General features: G+C 42.9%; 1 protein-coding gene across 1 annotated transcript; it reads right to left on the bottom strand.

The window, feature by feature from the left end:
* Positions 1-811: 811 nt before the first annotated feature.
* Positions 812-9,163, bottom strand: uba2 (ubiquitin-like modifier activating enzyme 2). The gene is made up of 17 exons (XM_068603507.1): positions 8,975-9,163; positions 7,952-8,035; positions 7,770-7,840; positions 7,598-7,662; positions 7,240-7,340; positions 6,966-7,087; positions 6,779-6,846; positions 6,469-6,590; positions 5,877-5,976; positions 5,470-5,621; positions 5,181-5,274; positions 4,884-4,996; positions 4,263-4,418; positions 3,206-3,302; positions 2,767-2,872; positions 2,509-2,651; positions 812-2,233 (listed from the first exon to the last, which is right to left on the bottom strand). The coding sequence occupies exons 1-17, from the start codon at positions 9,113-9,115 to the stop codon at positions 2,001-2,003; spliced, it is 1,968 nt and encodes a 655-aa protein (XP_068459608.1). The 5' UTR covers positions 9,116-9,163; the 3' UTR covers positions 812-2,000.
* Between the last annotated feature and the right edge of the window lie 1,030 nt (positions 9,164-10,193).

Raw genomic sequence — 10,193 nt, 5'->3', positions numbered from 1 at the left:
TGGGTTGCGCCAATGAAAAATGTGCCAAATATTCCCTGTCGATGTCGACCATCTTATTCTACTGTTGCTATTGACTCTTATTTTGAGCTTCCAGTACCCCAAATTTGCCTCAATGCAGAGATATCGAGATGAGATTCTGCAACCAGCAGCACTTCCATTGCTCCACAATCTGGGACTGAACTCCATCCTCCAAGATGACAACGCTCGCCCCCACAGAGTGGGTTCATCAGAGACCTGCAGAGTCTGGAGAGTAGAGAATGGCCTCCAGCATTCATGACCTTAACCAGCTGAACACTTGTTGATCAGCTTGGAGGTGCTGTTTGTGCTAGATTCAACAAAATCACCACGTTGGCTGACTTGCGACAAATCCTGCTTGAGTGGAAGGCCATCTGGTGCCAGGCTGTTATGGCTGTGTATGGTTCGTTTGTTAAATGACTAAAGAAAATTGCCAATATGTCCCATTTCTTCCTTGTCTAGACTTCAATTATCCAATCCACCAAACGAGAGTCAATAGCAAATCGACTATCCTGACTCATCGTCAGTGAGAGCATTGACGTTTCATCAAATTAAACATTTAGAAAAATCAATTTATTCAAAAACAAACGTCCGCCCCGTGTGCGTTGGGTGGGTGATGCTGTTGCGTCATAGTTACTCTTCTCAAAGAATGTCACAATCTGTGCGGAGTGGACCACGAGTGTTAAGACTTTAACCCCACTAGCGAACAAACAAATATATTCAGAACGTCATGAAAACACAGGTTCATGTGATCCCACTCTGGTAAACAAAAACAAAACAAAGGATGACGTCTGCATGATATTGTTGTGCGTTTACTTCAGGTCACTTTCTGAACCAGAATAAAGAAGCCCAACCTAAACCTTCCAACACTACAGAATCTGTCCACATACACAAACAATCTGTTCAGGCATTTCAGCTCTAGTCTTTGTGATAAAAGGGGATAGATATGTCATGTATTCAAGACATGTTCATTTATTAATTAAATATGTTTATCAATATGGAAGAGAAAAAAATAAAATAAGACAAGTAGCCTGTGCCTTTGCTGCATTTATTGTGTTTGTCCAAATGGCTCTTGTAGCCTTTCAACAAACAAGTCAAGACTACAAGGAAATATGAAATTATGGACAGTGTGACGGCAAGAACTCAACGGCTGCGCTTTGTGCGAGAGGTTCTGCCGTCACGTCTGTGCGTGAGGTCCGATCGACATCTGTGTGGAAAAAAAAAAAAAAAAAAAAAAGAGTACACGCCAAACTCCCATCTCTGGCTCTTGTCCAGATGGGAAGCGTAACAGAGTCATAGTAATAAAAACCTTAATGTGTTCTCGTTGAACTACTAACACAGTGCCGTTCCACAAGGAGCCGTCACAGAGGGCACGGTTATGAATTTGCAGCCAGAACTCGTTGTAGAAAAGAGGTAGCAAACCAACAGCCCCACTCCACCCACTGCACAACGTGGCCAAACTGACATAAGAAGCACCCACAGACAAGACCATGAGAACCACAAGCTGCAGGCTCCTTGGCCTGTCTGTTACCGTCCCAGCACAAACAACTGAGATCAACATTACAACCCTTGAAATTATTATTTGTTGGGTTTTTGTTTTTTTTACATCTTGTTACCCAAACCACAATACCGCCCCCAAACTTGTGTTGCATGAGAAATACATTACATTTATAAAAAAAATACAAAAAATACAACAAAAAAAACTTTTTCTTCTTCTTTGAAACCGCCGAGGGGCATTTTAAAGGGCCAGAAACCAATAACAATAACCAAAAGAAGTACGCTTTACTAAAATGTTTTAAAATGTAGAATCTATTTACAGCATAATGTCAGAGGGAGAGTATGAAAGCACAAACACAGAGCTGAGGGGAGAGGACGTGACGGGAGGCAAAGCCGGGCAGTTGACTGTGAGGTGTTTTATTTAAACCTACTGGCAGTTTTGACTCAAAAACAATAAGCCTTCAGAGAGTTCTCAGTCCTTTTAGGGGTTAGTCCAGAGCGATGATGTCATCATCGTCGTCGTCGTTGTCGTCGGTGGGGGCAGCGGCTGCACTTGATTGGGCCGTCCGTGGGCGCTTGGTGGAGGTCTCGCCAGTTTCTGCGTCCGAGTGCTTCCTCTTGTTGCTGCTCGTCGCTGCTGCTGTGCTGGAAGACGCCCCTTCCTCATTCTCCTCCTCATCATTAGAGTCAACGATCATGACGTCATCGTCCTTTGCTGGAGCTAAAAGAGAGGACAGCAGTGTTCCGAACTGGAGTAAATAAAACGGTTATAAATTTGTTTTTCTGTGAACAGAAAACACGCAAAATATGAAAACAACTTGTTGCTAAGTCTTTGTAAAGATCAATTAATTTTCCAATCTACTCTTTTGTAGGAATAATACAACCAAGACAAACCTCCCCAATCAGAGTTGTTAAAGAGACTGGATTAAACTGAACCAGCAGCACTCTGACGTGAAGTACGTTAAAATAAATAAAAACGTTTCGTCTCCCACTGACCTTTGGAGGAGGTGGACGGCTGGGCTGAGTCCTTGTTGCCGTTGGTGACGCTGTTCACTTCTTCCGGGGTCGTCTGAGGGGGCGGAGCTTTGTCTGGGGCCTCACCCACAACCTCAAACTCCACATCCCGCTCTAGCTCCTCGCTGCCATTGAAGATGGAAACAAATACAGCCTTTTGTAGTTTTGTTCACTAAAAGTCACCATCAAAAAAGCATCAGAGAGTTTTATCCACGTGATCGAATCAACGGAGGGACATACGTGTGCAGGACATTAACGGTGAGCGTATAGTCTTGGAGGAAGTCGTCGACTTGAAGACGGCTGCCGTTACGGATCCCAAAATCAGCAAGAAATTTGCTGTTGTTCGCTGTGGGAGTCACACACAGTGAGTGCGTTTAAAATAGTATATGTGAGGACAATCATGTAATGAATAACTCTTCCCCCAACACCTCTGAAACAAATGATTTTAAGAATGTAAAATAAATATATGAAAAAAATCCCCAATTCCCCATTTCCAAATCTATAATTACAAACCCTTGCAAAAGCACAAATCGTGTCAAGAAAGAATACTTCATTAATCTTCTTCTCTCTGGACAGTTTTTTTTGGTCTGATGGACCGATGCTGCTACAGCGCCCTCCACTGTGCAAATATAGAATCACAGTGAAATGCATTGCACTGCTTTACATCCCCCCTGCTTACTTTCTGTCTCTCCTTCCTCTGAGGAGATAAGGATGGTCCCTTTTCCATCCTCTATCTGAACATCTGGAGCCACCATGCCAAACCTCTCCTTCAGGATCTGATCAGAGCATACGGAAACAAATCGGGTCAACAACAAAGTAAGTGAGGCCGTAGTGAACGTCTCAATCCCACCGCAATGTTTTATAATTCCACAGCAATGCCCGCTCCCCACGAATTACCAACTGAACTGTAGTTCATATGGTCCATGAAATACAGGCTTTTGTCAGGCTGCGAATGCCACGCACCATGGGGCCACCAGGTCATAAAGAATTAGAACATCTGGGCGCAAACCATATTTTCTGATTGAACTGTGCATTGTCGATGTAATGACCTATTTCCATTTAACCAGAGGTGTGACGCTCGATTACGCCCGTTTAGATATACTACCGCTCAAAAGTTTGGGGTTACCCTGACAAATTTTCAACTTCTTGCATATAATAGCATCCATTTCTAAGAACAAAAATAGACTGGCAAGTTTTACATGAAAGTTATCTTTTTCTGGCCATTTTGAGAGTATAATCAAACCCACAATTGTGACACTTGAGATATTCAACTAGCTCAAAGGAAGGCCAGTTTTATAGCTTCTCTCACCAGTAGAACTGTTTTCAGATGTGCTAACATCATTGCACAAGGGTTTTCTCAATCATCTATTAGTCTTCTAAGGCGATAAGCAAACACAATGTACCATCAGAATACTGGAGGGATAGCTGTTGAAAATGGGCGTCTCTACGCCGATTTAGATATTTCATTAAAAACCAGACGTTTTCACCTAGGATAGTCATTTACCACAGTAACAATGTATATAATGTATTTCTGATCAATTTAATGTGTTCTCAATTGAAAAAACAGAGCTTTTAAAAACAAAAAAGTGATGACATTTCTAAGTGACCCAAACTTCTGAACAGTAGTGTTTGTTTAATAACTTAAAGAGTTGGATGTTCCAAGGCCGTTTGCTCCCCAGGTGACTGAGGCAGGTTGGTGGATGTGCAAAAAAAATGAACCAAGCTCATCATCTTACCCTGTCCTGCAGCGTGAGGACCGTGGTCTTCTGGACGTTGAGCTGGACCGTGACTTCGGGTTTGCTGGCGCAGACGTAGCAGTTGGCGCTGGGCGGATCCAGGATGCACGGCACCAGCAGCTTCTTCCTGAGGTTGGGACACTTGTTCAGGAAGATCTGCAGGAAAAGGGCAAACGGCATGAAGCAACGAGAGCTGGCAGAAAATTATTCTACTTTTTGAAACAAGGGTGTCAAGAGCCTATATAAAAAGTGAAATTTGGATGAATCCGCTGAAGGATTTTTTTAAACTCCCCATCGACTCCTCTTGTTCCTAGCAGACATTAGAGATCCTTCCCTAAAGCATCGACTTTGGAACACATTGTTACACAGTGAGGACTCGGATTTTAGATGTCGTCCCACCATCAATCACATGGATTATTACTTTTTCACGGCCAGTGGGAACAAGAGTAATAATTACAGTGAGGAAAACTAGTTTTAAATTATTTCCATATGGGCTCCTGACCATAGCTTTCAGACAGACTTGTAAACACTGCGGCCCAGGTGAGAGACTATAGATGAAAAAGGGAAGAAAAAAAAAATATATTAAGTGCTGCTGTCCAGTCATGGACGCTTAGTACTAACCGTACGACAGGATTCCAGTTCCCCAGACAGGATCTGCAAACCCTGCAGCACGATAAGCCCGGCGATGACCGCGTTGGTCGTAGCAATAGCTGGGATGATGTTCCCCGCCATGGCTGAAACGGACAAATAGACCAATTTAAACTCTTGATTATGGACTTTAAAAAAATTTAAAAAAGTATGATAGAACTCATTTACATCATGTACAAATTGTTTCGAAATAAAAAAAATACAGCAAATTAAATATGGTAGTTTGCGGTGTGACCAAAATGTCAAGAAGACTCAATGCACGAAACTTACACTTCACGTCGAAGCGACTCTTCATGTTCATGCTGAAGATGTGCATACGGAGGTTAGCTGCGGCTGTGACAAAGTCCATGGCTGGGGTGTCGTCCTAAGAACAAAAGGAGACAGAGAGCCATTAAAAACACAGTGTGTAACATTAACACTATAGCTGTGTGTTCCGTTGAAAAAAAAGCAGAAATAGTCAACAATACTTGAAGCTTCTTGAGGTTTTAAAAATCAAGAGACATGTCTTTCATTTTATTGTTCTTTAAGTGTGCAAACATTCACACTGGGTGTGCGTTACCTTGTCCCACACCAGCTCGGCTCCTTCTCCCATCTTCTGCAGCTGTGAGCGGAGAGTCTCCACGCTGTGCTGGAACAGCTGGCAGAGACCCCAAACGCCCAGAACCTGCTGGTCCTTCAGACCCGAACCCATGGACACCTCCTGAGGACTCGCTGGGACACACAAGTAAAAGCTCGGATGAACACGACAAACTAATAAACAACCACCTAGCAAAAGAGACAGGCCAACATATGCAATAATAAGACTAGAGATACAACTCAATTTGATGCTCATTGTTATTAACGGCAGTAGAGACAATTTAGCTGGAACAGGGAGGAGATGAGGTGGGACAATAAAGCAGCGAACAAGTCCCCAAACGCTATTTAAGCAAAAAGCTAAAAGTGACATGAATATCTAAAGAGACATACCACTGTTCTCTAGCTGCTGCCAGACCAGAGGTTTAGGGGCTTTCCTAGTCTTCCACAGCTTGTCCATGGTCAGCAGGTACATGATGTCATCTTTGAAAAGCTGGAGAGAAAAGCCAATCGGAACAGAGCTTGTTACGGCATGCCTTTGGATGTCATGTACTTACGCAAGTACTTTTTTAGCACTAAAACCTGCTGCGAGTTCAATTTCAAAGAGGCATTATTATAAACAATACACAGTTAGGTCTAATTAATCATCGATCTTATTTTTGTTTGTCATCTTTAACCCGTGATATAAAAAGAATAAAAGTCAAAGAAGAAATTTGAAGCATGGCAGAGGCTCTGCCGTCACCATGAAACCATCCCACACTGCCAGCTGCAACAGCGAGTAAGCGCTTTCTTAGTTTCTACCTGACACACTCCATACTAAAGCTAAGGCAGATCGGCAGTTCAAAACACAGAAGACAGTTTTACCTCTGCGGTCAGACAGCTCTTTAAAAACGAGGAACTAAAGTCGTTATCTACGCTCTCTTCAAAGCCACGAGACTCCATTGAATCCAAACTTACACTTAAAAAAAATACATTAAAAAAAAACCTTGTTGAAGAGTTTGATGGCGTCATATCCTGTGGAGCGGGCCCATTCCTTGGTGGAGACTCGTTTGATGTCCCCGTCCTTTTCTGAGGCTGTGGTGCGAGCAGCTGTGTTTTCTGGATTCCCTGTTTACAGAACACACGCACATTTTACAGCGTACGGTGCTTGTGTATTTCTAAACTGTGTCGCCAACAATAAAATGCAAAAGTTACAAAGAGCTGCGCAAAAAAAAAAGAGCAAATATAAGAGCCAAATAAATTAAAAAAATTAATCATTATGTTTTGTAGAAAAGCAACACCACGCTCTCACTCACATGCAGCCTCCGGGTCGGCTGTATCGGGGGACACCTCTTGATCCGCATCCTCCTCTCCAAATAGCTGACTATAGCGGCAACAAACAAACAATGGAAGGTGACCATTAGCACCCAGCATGCCGGCCTCCATAGCCCTTATTGTGTAGTCAACTTGAACGATGCTCATATGACGAGAATGTTGCCTTACTTGAAGAGATACTTGGCCCAGACAATGCAGTGAATTGGCTCGGATGGTGTGTTTCGGATGGTGCATCCTGGGAAGGTCTTCTGGGTGGGCTTAGGTTGACACTCGTAGCACTCTGTCAGTCCCTGGAGAACGAGGGGAGCAGGAGGGGATAAAGAGACACGATAATAGAAAGTGTAAATCGCCTTTCATCCATCATTGTTACTGATATGAGAAGAAAAAAAATCTATGCAAGGGATGTTACGGCGCGGAAAACATGATGACGTGCGCATCCTACCTTCTTGATGACGGTGACTTGTCCCAGGTAACCGGCAGTGCCGCTCTCGATCAGAGGGATGTCTGCTGCCAAACACATCCTGTTCACATGGTTACGGGCCGCTGCAGAGACAGAAAGTGTTTTCCTTATCATTTAAATGCGTTTCATATTTTAAGCTATGCCCAGACAATATTCACATACACGCACACAGTAAACTGATTAAGACACCAATTTGATTCTAACTACATGAGCAGAACAACAATACAAAAATATTTCCTGACAAATTAGTATGTGCTTCAGGTTTCACTGCGATCTATTATTTTGTTGAATTATCGCCCAGCGCTAGCTAGTAGTCGCACAAAATGTCACATGAGAATACCTCTGTTATCCAGCGCATTCATCACCAACATGAACTTTCTGAAGAACTCCACATTGTAGTCAGGACTGTTGGGAAAAAATAAACAAAAAACACAATAAGTTCCACAGACAGGGACCAAACTATGAATGTATATTTAGTGACTCAAAGGAGCAATAAACAGAAAGAAACACACCTCATGATGCTGTCATGGTAGGCAGTGATGTTTACAGTGGGACAAAACTGCAAGACACTCTCCTTGGCCACCTGCAAAAAAAAACAACAGGGACAAAGCGCATGAACGCGTGCATTGCACGGGGTTCGACAGGTTCGAAAACCAAGACGGAGACGGAGTTTAATAATAATATTGGTGTTTACCTGTGCTTTGGACTTGCCAACATGCTTCTTCTGGAAGAGGAACTGGCGGTTCAAGTTGCTGACGTCAATTGTGTCCAAGTCGATCTGCCGATATGTGGACAGGGTGGAAGCGTTAGTCGTGTGTACATTTAATGTAACACGTTGCTCGCAGTGTATTTATAACACTATTTTTAATTTTTTTAAATGAATGTCTGCCTGTGCATATGTTGACACACTGCAATATCCTGTCTAGTGGCTTATGTTAAAGAAAACACCTTCTCACTACAAAAGATCAAACAAATGTTTTATTAGTTTCAGGTACATTTTAAATAGAGTAACGTTTAAATCCCTAATATCTGATGTTTATGAACCCTTCCTATTTAGTTGTGTCCCTTAATTGTAATTTGGCTGAGGATGTGTTGCTCTGGTTTACTTGTGCAGGTTGTTTGTCATCCATACATGTTCTGCTCCTTTTCGAAATGAACAAAATATTGGCGAGTGTCAATCTATTTCTCCATTTGTTAAGGACACCAGGAGGTCTCTGAGCCCTTCAATGGGATCCAGTGATTCTCAGCTTCACACACACTGCCGGCTAACCCTCGAAAACAAAACAAAAACAGGCCGAACTAATAATACTATTTTCATTTACTGAAATTAACGTTCGAAAAAATTGCATTACATAACGTGACACAATGAAACAGAAGGGGCATCCAAGCGTGTCTGTGCCGGTTCGCCGTCTTGATGTCGGAGCTAACTCAGAGGTGCCGATGGCGCCAAACGCTCAGCAGCAGCGCTCATATTTTTCCCACTTCAATGTCGGGCCTGCTCATTTAACGATATACCCGGGGACAGAGGGTGAATTGGAGAAAAAACTCTGAAAACAACTCACACTCGTGTGTTTTTACTTCCCCAAATATCCCCTCTCAAGAATGAGCCCGAGCCCACACACCCTTACCCCCGTCAGGCGCAGCCTTTGCAGCACAAAGACTTAGCATGCTAGCTAGCTAACAGACGCACACAGACACAAACAAAAGTGTGACGGACCACTTCGATGTTTTTGAAGCCGGTGAGGACGAGGTTCTTCAGCAGCTCGCAGCCGATCCCTCCCGCTCCTACCACCAGCACCTTGCAAGTGGAGAGGGTGTCAGACAGCTCTTTTCGGAGGGAACCAACTAGTTGGACCATGTTGATCGGCTAGAGACAGAACCAGAGCCTGCGGCACCGAGAGCTTCTTCTTCTTCTTCTTCAGAAATGAAGTGCCGCCTACTTCCGGGTTACTCCACCGCTTCTGCGGGCGCCTATTTGTCCAACTAGCGCCCTCTACCGGGGAATTGTGGCAACTCGACTGGATTGCGGCAGTCTCTTGCGGTTCTCCTGAGAGATAAAACACTCTACCCCCATGTTATTATTAGAACATGTCGAGCCATATTACAACAGTCCTTGGTTCTCTAACAAACCGCAGTGCCCAAATCACAAGTTTATCCTGCAAGTAGACCTCAGACTATTTAATACATTCATGTCTGATGTTCTGGACCTACTAGGAATAGTTAGGGCTACTTAGATAAGTGTTTCACATTGAACACATTAATAAAGAACAGGGTAGAAAAATAATCACCATTCACCTTTTAATATTACTCACCTCACTAGAAACGGCCTACTTAGTGCCAAACTTTCTTAACCCATACATTTTACTCTCTTCCTTGCTCTCAACATTCCCATAAAAGCATGTGGTTGTTAGTGGCCTTCTGCACGCTACTGACTATAGGACTCTACTCCTGTATTCTTTTGACCCTTAGAAGCATCTCCCACGTAATAATTTTTTGTTTTGAACATATATATTTTTCCAATACTATCCTCATTAACACGTCCCCCAATTAGTCCACCCGGTACACAATGTGATTTGCTGATTTCTAGCAGAACCACCAGCACATCATGCCATTATGCCTGATTTGTATATCAATACAGAACACCAGTGGCAATTTAACTTCACAAAGAGAAAGCAAAACAAAAATTATTCCATAAAAATGGATATTAGCTTCTCAATTTCATCTGTGACGTATTTTTGTTTGTAAATCAGTTCTGTCAACCTTCAATAACTGAAAACACTTGTGTGGGTTTGCAGGGGGGTTAACCATTTAATGATGTCATAACATGCTTTTTAATAAGTTTGCCTTCCAGATAGTAAACACGTAGTTAATTACAGTAAAGGACGACTACGTCTTGTGTGTTTTAGCTCACATCTGTGAATAGCTACCATTTTGGG

The sequence above is a fragment of the Clinocottus analis genome, unplaced genomic scaffold (genome assembly GCF_023055335.1).
Source record: "Clinocottus analis isolate CAN_PGR_092001 unplaced genomic scaffold, fCliAna1.0.p SCAF_6, whole genome shotgun sequence".
Classification (NCBI taxonomy): domain Eukaryota; kingdom Metazoa; phylum Chordata; class Actinopteri; order Perciformes; family Cottidae; genus Clinocottus; species Clinocottus analis.
This window is presented reverse-complemented; position numbering and strand designations above follow the sequence as displayed.

What these genes read in the sequence shown, in the direction of transcription:
- uba2 (XM_068603507.1), bottom strand. Translation starts at nt 9,115, where the DNA reads ATGGTCCAACTAGTTGGTTCCCTCCGAAAAGAGCTGTCTGACACCCTC. An exon ending in AACTGGAATCCTGTCGTACG is followed by an intron (nt 4,419 to 4,883) that starts GTTAGTACTAAG and finishes CTTTTCCTGCAG; the next exon opens with ATCTTCCTGAACAAGTGTCC. An exon ending in AGAGGAAGGAGAGACAGAAA is followed by an intron (nt 2,873 to 3,205) that starts GTAAGCAGGGGG and finishes TGACTCCCACAG; the next exon opens with CGAACAACAGCAAATTTCTT.